The sequence below is a fragment of the Nyctibius grandis genome, chromosome 7 (genome assembly GCF_013368605.1).
Source record: "Nyctibius grandis isolate bNycGra1 chromosome 7, bNycGra1.pri, whole genome shotgun sequence".
NCBI classification, from domain to species: domain Eukaryota; kingdom Metazoa; phylum Chordata; class Aves; order Nyctibiiformes; family Nyctibiidae; genus Nyctibius; species Nyctibius grandis.
This window is the reverse complement of record NC_090664.1, coordinates 36,160,956-36,173,453: the sequence shown is the minus strand read 5'-3', so window position 1 is coordinate 36,173,453 and position 12,498 is coordinate 36,160,956. Positions and strand designations below refer to the sequence as shown.

At 38.5% G+C, this 12,498-nt stretch overlaps 1 protein-coding gene across 1 annotated transcript in view; it reads left to right on the top strand.

Moving 5' to 3' along the window:
• ST8SIA6 (ST8 alpha-N-acetyl-neuraminide alpha-2,8-sialyltransferase 6) overlaps positions 1-11,080 on the top strand; it is a 49,093-nt gene extending 38,013 nt beyond the window's left edge. The window contains exons 6-9 of the mRNA XM_068405192.1: positions 1,050-1,162; positions 2,476-2,568; positions 5,518-5,990; positions 10,408-11,080. Coding sequence (XP_068261293.1) covers positions 1,050-1,162; positions 2,476-2,568; positions 5,518-5,986 — 675 coding nt within the window. The 3' untranslated portion in view covers positions 5,987-5,990; positions 10,408-11,080. The remainder of the gene's footprint in view (positions 1-1,049; positions 1,163-2,475; positions 2,569-5,517; positions 5,991-10,407) is intronic.
• Positions 11,081-12,498: the final 1,418 nt, after the last annotated feature.

Sequence of the window (12,498 nt, the reverse complement as noted above, 5' to 3'; positions counted from 1 at the left end):
GTCTTTTTAGAATTGGACAAAATATTTGAACATGTTGTTTTGTAATATATTGCTAGGCAACGTGGTGTCTGCCACTTTCCCCACACTTTTTGCCTTGTTCATAGCAGTGTTCTTTCCTGTTTCTCTTTGGGCAAGCTGATGAGAGAAGGAGGAAGGATAACGCTTTGTGAAAGCAAGTTTTGACTCAATTTTACAAGTGGTTCAGTTTCTGCAGTCAAAGTAGCCCAGCTGTTGGCCTCTCTTGTTGAATGTCAGTGCTCCCACAGAAGGAGAGGCTGAACGAGAAGTATGAGATGTTTCTGAGACCCTAGGATAACAGCCAACTATATTAAAGTCAACTGAAATAGCTAACAATTTACATTAATTAGCTAGGTTGTGATCTGTGCTGGTTCACAAGTGGATGCACTTAGCTCCCATTCAGTTTCCCCACTACAAGACAGCAACCTCTATCAAGAAGAGGAGTAGAGAGGGTGAACAGCCAGAAACAGTAACCTCTTCAGTTAGCTGTCACATTCACCATGAGTTAAGCCAGGACACATGATTATCCTTTACAGCATCTTCAGGTTCTCCTAAATTAGTTACTTTACATCAAATGTAATTGTGTCATGACAAAGTAGTGAGCATTTACAAAGTTAACTTCTATTAGCTGACAAAGTCAATGACTACGTGACAACCCCCAGCCTGTTACAGTGCAAAGGAAAATGCGTAAATTTGAACTATCTTCAGTACAAGTTAGTTCCTTAGCTTGTCAAGGTTTCAGTCCACTACTAGATAATTTTTGTGTTAGGTGTATTTAAAAGATATTAATCCAGTTTTAACAATCCAGTGTTATTCCCTCAAAGTACTGACAACAGAAATAGCCATTCTCAGTCTGTTGGTGCCTATTTTTAGCTCTTGGCTGCCCAGGCCTGGCAACTCTTGTCTGCTAAAAGGTGAATGCTTTCACTGGGATTTACTGGATTAAACCTGCAAGGACAAATGACTAAAGATGCAAAGAGACAATGAAAAGATTTATAAGGCATTGGCTGTGTCTCTTTATTTGTTTGCAGTCCTCTCCTCTTTCAGTCTATCCCTTCAAGACATGTGCCGTGGTTGGAAATGGAGGCATTCTGAAAAATTCCAGCTGCGGAGCTGAAATCGATCGTTCTGACTTTGTGTTTAGGTAAGGTTTGCTTCATCTTGCCAAGGGTGTCAAATGTTTCTAAAAACTTGGCAGGCTTGGAAGCATGCCAGTACCAGTTTGTAGCAATGAGGAAGGATCCTGACAATTCTTTATTTCTGCCTCCCTAAGGATACTCCTTCTGCTTTGTAGATTTCAGAATGCTGTTTTCTAAGTAGAGAGAGGCCTGTATGGATCTATGATTGCAAAGATACCTTGGCAGTGATGTGAAACATGATTATCTGAGAACCTGAAATTTCTGTTCATTTAACATTCTTTAGGAGAGGGAACTTTTTTCTTTTTTTTTTTTTTTTTAAAAATCAGGAGAAGAAAATAAAGAAAACCCTGAAACTGAAATAAGAAAGACTGGTATTAAATGTTACATGTTTAACTTTACTTCTGGTTTAACAAAGGGTTTACTTAGCCATAGGTTGGCTCACTAATGCAGTTATTTAACTGCCCTGGTATTTGTCTCACCTTCTGTTAGCCATCTAAAAAATTAGGCATCTAATTTAAGTAGTTTTTTCAGCTCCCTCTATAGATTGTGGAGAAAACCAGGCATACTCAGAGCATAATTTGTCCCACTCTCTCAGTACATGACTCACACTTCATAGTTCCTGCAAGGGAACAGAGTAACCAAATGAAGGTTCTTTTCTCGGTGATGTCCAGTCATACAGTCTGCTGAATTTTGTTTCCTTCCCTGCTTTTGACTAATATTTGGGCTTTTCAAATTAAAAAAAAAAGAAGTCTTTCCAGTTAGATAACTGTCTTAATAAAAATGGGAAATCTGCATACTAAGATGCTAAACTTACTCAGTGACTGACTTTAAAAAAATGCTTTCTTTACCTTTTACAGAAACCACTGTTTCTGCAGTTGGGCAAGTTATGCTATTGTTGTTTCATGAAATAGCTGTCAACATTACTGTGCAAGCTGAGGGACTGGTATCAATCAGACTGTTGTAAAACAAAAATTAATAGAAGACTTTCAGAACAAATGTATTGTTTAGGCAAGAGGGGCAATATTTCCTAGCAGCTAACACAGAGCATTCATAGACTGGCTCTTTCTGGGATTTTAACTTTGCTCCTGATTTGTGAGAAGATTTATGAAAATGAGCTCTCTGTGCCCTATTTTAACCATCTGTACAGCAGATTAAATATTTTTACTAGAAGTGCTGTAAGCCTTATTTAATATTTGTAAAGTGCTTAGAGGTGCCTGGGAGCTGACGTGAAAGTGTCATTGTACAGGAGAGGAATTTGCAAATAATAACTAAATCATTTCTAGTGCACATCTGTTTAAGTAATGTCTCTCAATTTCAGGTGTAACCTCCCTCCAACCACGGGAAGCATTAGCAAAGATGTTGGCAATAAAACAAACCTTGTGACTGTTAATCCAAGTATCATAGCTCAGAAGTAAGTACTACTGCAAATCTCTTTCTGTGCAATACTGTATAATTGTTTGACATGATTTAGATTTTGTTGGAAATCCGTTGGGATACCAGGATAGAGAGCAGTGCATGCAGATTACGTCATTAAGCCTTAGTTCCCATGTAAAATATGTACCAGTCTAAATGGAAATCTGTTAAACCTGGCCTTTTTTGTAGCAGAAAGGAGTCAGCAATACCCAGATTAGCAAGTGCCTTGGTTGGCACCAATCTACAATTTATGACAGAGTAAAATTGATGATTATAAGCCCAAACCTCTTCTTTTCCCCTCCATGACCCTCATGACCCCCAAAATAAGAAAGGAATTGTAATCATACATCAGGAAAGCTTGAAAATGTGTGTCTGACTCTTATCAGTAGGACTGTAAGCACATGTTCTTAGGTAATGTGCTTAGAGGCTGCTCTGATGAAGGCTGTTTCCTGAATGCAGCCCCAGTTTCTGTAATCCACTTTCTCAATCCATACGAAAGCTGCTCACACACTTTTTTCTCAGCAAAGTTTTTTTTTTCACCTTCTTGATGAAAAGAAAATCTAATAAGGCCAGGCTGACTAATCTGACATCTTCAGCAGGCTGGAACCGCAGCTTATCTATGAAAAGGACTGCTGTGGCATGTTATGTACTGGTTACTGATCTTACTGTATCTTATTGTCTGTCATATCTGTATTCGTCAAACAGACAACATCAGACAAAGCTTTTTTTTTCCTTTAAAGGAAGAAGGAAAAAATACAGTGAGCATAGAAATGACTAACAGGCATTTGTCATTGAGTCAAGGATAGAACTTGATTTTTTGCAATGGGTACTAACTACCTTGATGCTTACGCAGCCCTTTTTGACTTAAATGAAGACGAATTATTGCTACCCCAAAAATAGATTTAGCTCGTTGCTGTTAGTGGGGCTGCACAAGGATATGAGGAAGGAAAACTTTGTCCAGTGACTCAGCATCATTGGTGACTACTGAGCTGATGCACAATTTGTCTGGGCTTGATCAAAGTGTTCTGTCACAGCTGCACTCATTTTTTTAGCCAAATTAAGCCACACCAGGGTTAATAGGAGTTACACCAAAGGAAATAGGAGCTAAACCTGTGTGAGAATGAAATGAGATTATGAGAGGACTTTAGGATTTAAAAAAATTAATTATTTAAATATTCAGAGAACACTGTAAATGCTTTTGAAGAAGGAACAGGAAGCAACTTGGCACCATTTAGCAGAACTAAGTTTGTTTCTTCTCTCAGAAGACCTATTCTGGCTTTATTCACTTTAATTTCTAATTCTGTGTTTGGGTACTGGGTTAGTCTGATGTTATTATTGTTAAGGTTAATCAGCTTTTGAACTGTGTCTGTCAGGGTGTACAATGTAGGTGAACTCTCCTGGAGGATAGAAGCACAGTTCTTACGTGTCCTAATGGAGCTGGGCTGCCCTGCACCTTAGAGTGGCAGAGGTGGAAAGGAAAACAAGACGAAGTTGAGTTGTTCAGTCTTCGAGACAGGGAAGAAGAGAGATCTCAATTCTGTCCTGAAGGCTCTTTATGTACTTTACACTGAGTAGAAATAGAGAAAATTCTTGGAGTAGAGCCCAGAAGTTCACCCTTCAGCCACTATTCCTAGACATAGGCTCAGGCGTTTCTTGCTTGTTTTGGCTGTGAGACTCTTGCATGCACAGGGGCCCAGGATCCACAGGAGCGGCTGAGTCTCTCGCATTCGTTTTGTTCAGAGTCTGGTGGTAAGGGCACTTTTCTGGGAAGCAGAAGCTGTAAGATTATACCACTTCAGGCTGAGAAGGGGTGTATCACTCCTTGCATGAGTTCAGTTGTGCAAGAGGTAACTGATAACTCCTCTGTGAGGGTTTTGAATGGAAATGGCAGTGGCTGCTATCCTCTGTCTTAAAGTGCTGCATGAGAAGAGGGTTTGAACCTACTCGAGTTGTGAAGAGAAATGAAACCAAGTTTTCCAGTTTCTGCTGGAGCCATTTGTGAAAAGTGGGCTCTGATAGCCCTTAAAAGGTGAAAATGACAGCTACCTACAAAAGAGGACTCAGTGCTTTGAATCCCAAATGAGTGCAAGCACCGTATGTTCAGGTGATTCAGACAACTCAGATCTATAGAGGAAGTGAGTTGAGTGACCCCCTTGTGTCTTGTATTACTTCTTGGATAACTCTGGAAGTTCACTATTCGATATTTGGAAGCACGAAATTATCCAATGGTGAGAACTAAGTCTCTTTGCTGGTTGTTGGGGAACCAAAGCATCTGAGGATAAATCCTCTTACTTTGTGAAGTTAGATCTCTAAGTCTTTACAGATCTCCATGTGTTCCCTTTGTAGTCGAAGGAGATAAATAGACATGCCTATATTTTCAGCTCTTTTAAAGTATATCAAAAGCTAAGACCCTGCAAAACTTGAGCACACGCTAATTTTTAACAGTCCAAGACTGCTCACATGCATACTTGTATTTCCACCCAGGGCAGACACCCAGATTTTGAAGAGAGGTTATTGTATACTTATTGACGTAAGAAACCCATTTCACAAACACATGTAGTACATATCATAGAGCATATATTTTTAAACAGAGAACGTATAAATGGAAATTTTTTTTTGCATTCTACTTTGAAATTTCTTGAATCGATCCATTCTGTAAACAGGACCTGGTCTCATCAGCAGTGAGTTCCATCTGCTTCAATAGCTCCTGTGTTGCCAATTCAATCCGATGAACTGTGTTCTTATTATACAATAAAGCCAGATTTTCATAACTGCACAGTCGGCAACATATAACAGGTTGGCTTAAGTTTGCAGTGTAGACATGCTGAACTGGTGCAGTAGAGTTCATAACTCATATATGCAAGTGCAGTTATGCTGGTTTGGTCTGTAATATTTACATCAATAGTACATTCCATTCGCTCTTTTCCTAAAATGTTGTACTTTGCAGATACAACAAACTAAATGAAAAGAAGACAGAATTTCTGGAGAACATTGCGGTCTATGGAGATGCTTTCCTTTTATTGCCAGCATTTTCCTTCAGAAGCAACACAGCCACTTCTTTTAAAGTATATCACACTCTTCAAGAGTTCAAAGCAACCCAAAGGGCAATATTTTTTCACCCCACCTATCTGAGAAGTCTTGCCCAGTTCTGGAGAACTAAGGGTGTGAAAGCCTACCGGTTGTCGTCTGGTTTTATGATCACTAGTGCTGCTCTTGAGCTGTGTGAGAATGTGAAGCTCTATGGATTCTGGCCTTTCTCAAAATCCACAGAGAAGATGCCAATCAGCCACCACTATTACGACAACCAGCTGCCTAAACCAGGTTTCCATGCAATGCCCAAAGAATACAACCAGATCCTTCAGCTTCATGGCAAGGGCATTTTGAAGTTGCAGTTTGGTAAATGTGAATCAGACTAAAAAGGTAGGTCACATTCTTACCACATAAAATGTCTTTATTTAAGTAATGTGCTAAGGGAAAACTTGTTTTGCAAACAGTGTGGGTGTGTTCTTCCTCAGAGTGACATTTCTGCCTTACACTCAGTGAAAGTTGTGTTCATAAATAAGTGAAAGGTTGAAGCTTTCTGAATGAATATAATGTACCACGGAGTTGAGAAATCTTTTCTAATTGTGAGCTTTAGATGAGGAGCACAGCTAAATACACGCTATCACCATAATTCACAGTCAGTCAGTAGTATCTCCTTATCTCAGATATGTGTCTCTCCCAACCTATGTTTGGTTTGGTATCAATTCCCATGAATCAGCCTCCTTTGTGAATTGCTTTATTAAAGGCAGTCACACACTATGGTCTACAAGAGAAGACACCTAATCCTGGCACATCCTTTCCAGATGTGTACAGAGGCCAAAGTAAGGATTAAGATTCCCCCATGAAGGAGTAGCATGCATATGTGCCCCTGTTCCCTCTTGTTAGGTAAAGAGGAGTTTAGAGCAGTATGCTCTCGCAGCCCTGGGCTGCAGAACAGCTTGTGGACAGCAGTGAGGAAGCTGCCGTACACTACAGCAGATCTTGCTGAGGATTTTACCTTGAGGCAGCTTAGAATCTGGGAGTTGCAAATATAGGATGAAGTGTCATTCCCTTTCCTCTGTCCTTTGTAACTGTCCCATCCCCCTTGGACCTCTGCCTTCTGTGTATTGCCTCAGAGAAATGCAGCAGTCTGGCCTCTGACCTTGAGCCAGCTTACTGTGTACAGATTACAGATGACTTGAAAAGATTTGTCTGCGTGTTTTCAGTCTTGATTTGCCCTGTTGACAAAATAAGACCTGTTTGTATAAATAGTTCTTCATCTTTTAAGCTAACTCAGAAATTCCCCAGCTCACAATACTGTAGTCAGATTTACCTTTCACAGAACTCTATTTTTCCAGGGGATTCAAATTAATATAACAGTAAGTGAAATGTAAGGTAGAACTACCATTGTGTACAATATGCTTCAATTGGACTGATGTAATCTCACGACTGTATTACTCAAGTTAAATAAATTAAAATAGCATCATCTTGTTCAAGCCAGAAATTTTAAGTTCAAAAGCTAAAGGCATTTCTTCTGGCTAGGTTCTGAAATGTATTTGAAGATATCATTTCATGGTATTTAGAAAACATGCTATCAAAGATACATTCACACTTGGTTCATCATCAGAGACTGCTAAGTTTTAAACTAGCAGATTGCTAGTACTGAGAAGGCACAATTTTATTCAGTTTCAGTTTATTTGAAGAAATAGAAAAATAAACTGCTTTCATATATTATTAGAATAATATAAAACATGTGAGAAGGGATCTAGAAGCCATCTCGTGAATCCATTCTCCTAGTCCATGGCAGGAGATTGCCTAGGAGGAGGTGTATGAGTATGCAGTTTCATGTGGCTAACGTACGCTTTTTTGTTGGTAAAAAGTTGCAACATATTGGAAAGGTTAAGAAGTACATAATGTATTTTTCTTAGTGGCTAAGCTGTTTATGCTCTGTAGTTTCCATTATATTTATTCTTCCTATAATATAAATCACTGGAGATGTAACATGTAATTTTTAATTGTAGTAACTACATCAGCTGAGAAAATGAAAGGCAGCTCTTTATGAATATTTAATTTAGAGAGAAGCAGATAGAAGCCACAAAGTTGTTTAAGCATCTGTATGGGTTAATGAAATGCTGTCCATGCTTGACAGATGGAAAATCACTTCTGCGTCCAGATTTGCAAAATAAGTATAGGAAAAAAAACAACCAGAAGGATAAGTTGTGCTGCCCTAAGATTTTTCTCCACTATGTTACTCACTTATATTTACAAAGAGAAAAGTTAGCCCTTTAAAACCGAAGAAATTAAATGCTTTCCGTATGAGCTACCATTCTGCTACTATTACCAACTATTAGAGATAATTGAAATTCTATAATGGGTTTATTTTGCTGAAAATTACCTTTTCTAAAAATTGAGCAATATCCTTTCTCTTTTCAGTTTCCCTTTTATGTTCTTCTCCCTGCTCCACGCTCTTCCCTGGTAGTGGGTAGCTGAAGGTTCCTCACACCACTGGATGCCCACAAAAGTCTTGGGCAGAACTTCCCTCACACATTACTGGGACACAGAAGTTTAGTGCTGTAAATAAGTGAAGGAAGCTGCTCTGCTGCAAGCACCTGTATTGCAAGCAGCTAGCAGATTCTGAAACAGTATAGGGAGAGAATAGCTGCATCCCAATGAATCATTTTGGCAGTACTGCTCCTAAACACCATCCTTGCTGTTGTAAGGGTGAACTTTTCTTACTGAATAGAGAGAATTGTCAGATATGAGAGCCCTGTAGAGCTGGTGCTGAACAATGTGGAAAACTCCATCTGCCCTAATATCCACTCTTGCACCTTTATGATTATGCTCAACATACCTGTACATGTCTTCACTAAAGTAGATACATACCTATCACACATGGTAAAATGGAAAATGAAACATCAGCAACATCTTGAAACGTAATTAAAATAATGATCTTTATTATTTTGTATTAAATTACCACATCATTTTTGCTATGGCCCTGCAGCTGAAGGAAGTCTTGTTTGTTCATTGGTTTAACCTGATAAGCCTGAAGGGCATGTCATTAGCTTCAAGTAAACACAGGTTCCAGGAGGGGAAATGGCCTGATTCATATTTAAAAATAGACAGAAAAATCTGATTATAAAAATCGTCAGATGATAAATAAATCAGACTGGCAAAAATTTGATTGCCCAGAAGCCTGGTTAAAATGCAAATTTTGTCTGACCAAGAATCCATCAGGTTTTCTGTTTGCTAGAAAGAGACAGCAGGGAAGGTGAGTATGTGTTGCTTTGACATACAGCACAGTAACATTAAGCAGCTGCTCAGAGGAGTTAGTGAACAGAAAAAAACATAGAAAGAAAGAATGAAACTGAGAGTCCTTGAGCCTGGGGAAGAGAACAGTGCTCAATCGTCCGAGCAGGAGGACTGGAGGAGGAGAGCTTGAGCAGAGGTGTGCTGGTGGTTAGGCAGTAAGAGCTGCTGAACCTTCGACTGAGTGTGAGCGTATCTTACCTGGAAAGTAAAAATTGGGACTGGGCTTTTTAATTCCATCCAGATGATTAAAAGCCATCTATTTCTGACAGAGAGAGCAGCAGTGCAGCCCTCCACTCAAGGTGGAGCTAGCAGGGCAGCATCCTGTAAAGCAGGGGGCTGCCTGCTGACTTGCTCAGGAATCGCCGTTAGAGAGAATCATTTTGTTCCAGACTCTGTCAGCATGTGATCTTTTTTTTAATCTTGAAAGTTGCTGCAATCCAAATAACTGATAAATACTGTTATAAATAACCTATTTATAAATACAATTGTGATAAATAGTATTTATAACAGTAGGATACCAACATGAGCTTAAATTCTGCTGAAATTCTTTTATGCTTGTGGTGTCTTAGTGTAGTTAAAGAAATATGAACTGCCCCACAACTCACTTCTAATTACCTTGAGAAAAATGATACCACATTTTGAAAACAAGGACACCTCTGGATTCCTGTCAGGCTGCCAAATTTCAGCCTATCCTTGACTTGGGCAAATATTGTCCAGCGTGAAATTATTAGATGTATACAACATTAAAAGAAAGGTCTTCTGCTTTAGAACCCATACAGTATGGTTTTTAAGCACACACTTTGCTCATGTGTTCAGCCACTAAGTTTAAGTGTTAAGAATATGTCAGTAATGAAAAAAGTGGAGATAAATTGCTTCTGGTTTAGTTAAAACCCGCCAGGATAGAAAAATATAAATTAAATCAAATTAAAATTTATGTTAGATTTCAAATCAAATAAAAAAGTATTTACAGATCTAGAAGGATTTGGTTTGGTTTGGTTCGGTTTGGTTTGGTTTGGTTTGGTTTATCCACAGCAGAACTAGCCTGTTTAAGAAACAGAATAATTTCAAACTCTAGCTATTTTAAGATATGATTAAGTTAATATAATTTAGAACATACCCGTATTCAGATTAGCAGTGGATATGTCCCATGAAGATGCTGGTTAGGCCCAGCCTTGGTTAGCTTAGGAAGCCTGAAGAGGGTGGTGCTGGTGGGGTAGGTGCGAGCAGTTCTGGGAGTATTCAAATGAAGGAGTCCTCCTTTAGAAAGAGCAGATGCTTGAGCCAGATCAGGCACTAGCAGTCCAGCTTACCCAGGAGAATTTTGTGAGCCTATAATACTGTACAATAAATGTCACAGACTCCCAGTCTGAAATAAGGGTGAAAAAGTAGATGCAGAAGGTGAAATGCATACACAGAAAACTAAGCTATTGGCTTATTTTTAATACAACAAGCAATTTTCCTACTATACAAGAAATGTCAATAACATATTTTATTGCTTTAATTCCAGGGTGATGATCCTAAGGAGACACTTTGTGTATATCTCAGCAGTTCGGTGTTGGATTTGATCTCGTGTGATTTTGTGAGCATTAAACTGCATTATTACAATAGAGAAATATTTTACACTTGGGGAGAAAAGGAAGTGATTTTTTCACACAGTGACTGCTACTTTTCTGAATTTTGGGTAATCTTTTTTTTAAATACAAAATAACATTTACTTGGAAAATTCTGAAACTCCTGACTATGGTTTAATTGTAGCAAAGCACAATCTCAGGATGGTGGCAATATGTGACAGTCATCATGTTTTGCTTCTTAAAGGATCATTAAAATATTTTGACGTAAGATCTCCGGTTTTGTTAATGTCACGTAATACAGGCAATAGTCTCTGTATGGTAGCTGCATGAGTTGGCAGTGAACATTTTCAATTAAGAACTTGATCCTGTGAACACTAGCATTTGTCTACATGAGAAGGTGATGAGAAGAGCTACAGAGGAGTAATTAATTCAGAGGCATGTCATTCTTAGTTTATCCCAGGGTGCACAGGTGAAAAAATCCCTCAGGTTAGAGATAGTCAAGAGGTTTATGAGTTTTCATTTTGTGGGCAATAGATAATGCTGTGGATTTAATGGGATCACTCATGTGAGTAATGTTAGTTTTGTGAACAAGTGTTTGAAGGACCAGAGCTGTGTAATTGTTTTTAAACACCTCTTCTTGCTTGTGTTCCTGTCTAAAGTCTAGTTCAGCTCCAAGTGAGGACAATAAACTAGGTTCCATGCTGCAATCCCCGGAGTCCTGATAGGGCATGACTTTGCACAAATTCCTGCAATCCCAGCTCTGTGTCTCGGCTGACATACAAGATGGACCATTCATTAGAAAAAATTGGTACCAAACCTATCATTTCTTCTATTTCTTTTTCACCTAGCATAGCTCATATCAATATGTGACTACAGATAAGGAAACTGCATTAAGCATTATTAGAAGAATGTTCCTCTTACAATCAACTCCAAGCTCTTCTCCTATACCAGGACATATGAGAAAAGAATCTACAGTCACTTAATTTAAAACCCATGAAGTTCTTGTGCTTCAAGATTCCATATGGTCCAGGAATACCTGTGGAGCAACATCGTGCAACAAGAGAAAGTGAAATATCAGCCCAATGGAAAGAATCACATTAACATTTACAGGCTTTACAACAAGCAGTTGTTCCCCTAGCTGTGGCTGCTTGTATGTTATTGCTTATATGTTTTACTGCAGGAAAAAAAAACCAACAAAACAAACAAACAGACAAAAACAACAAAAAAATTGTTTTCTGTTAAAAGAGGAGTTTCAGTGACTTTTTTGAGAGTCTGTTGAATGATCAGTTCGAATACAGTGTCCTTCTCCTTCTTCTACAGACAGATACTATCAGGTATTTTGTTTACTAAAACTCCTTTTGCCACTGTAGCATTAAATCCCCAATCAACTGATTTAAAGAGCATTCAATATTCCACTCATTGAGGATTATATCTGCAAAAAAAATCCTACTTAAATGAATTGAACCTTTTAAAATAAGGTTCAAAAAAACTTATAAACTGATACTCTATAAGAGCATTTCTATATTGTAATATTTGAAAGCTTACCTTGCAGCAGTTTCATAATCACATAAATAATCCTGAAAGTATTAGAATCAATTTTTATGGTTTGAGGTCTGTTAGTTGAGACACATTCAGTATCTTGATCCATTTCCAAGATAACAATATCAGAATCCAATACTACTCCTACCCAAGCAGAAGTGTCCATAAATCCTGGCTGCATGTATCAGCAATAAAGTCAATTTTTGCAAAATAAGGTTTTTAAAAAATAGATAGTGCTTTGGGGCATTGAATGACACCACTAATACATGAGTGGACCTCTGAATAGCAGCAGGGCTTTTAACAGAAACAAAGACATCAGAATTGAGTCAATGGTTACGTCTGTGTTACCAGCTGGTGATTGAAAGAAGCGAGCACAGGGGTTTGACTTACTGTGATCTGTTATGGTTCCAGCACCACACGTCCACATTTTGTCTTCACCAGCAGTGAAATTTGTGCCAGTTTCTGGCCACAGGCATCTGCTGCTCACG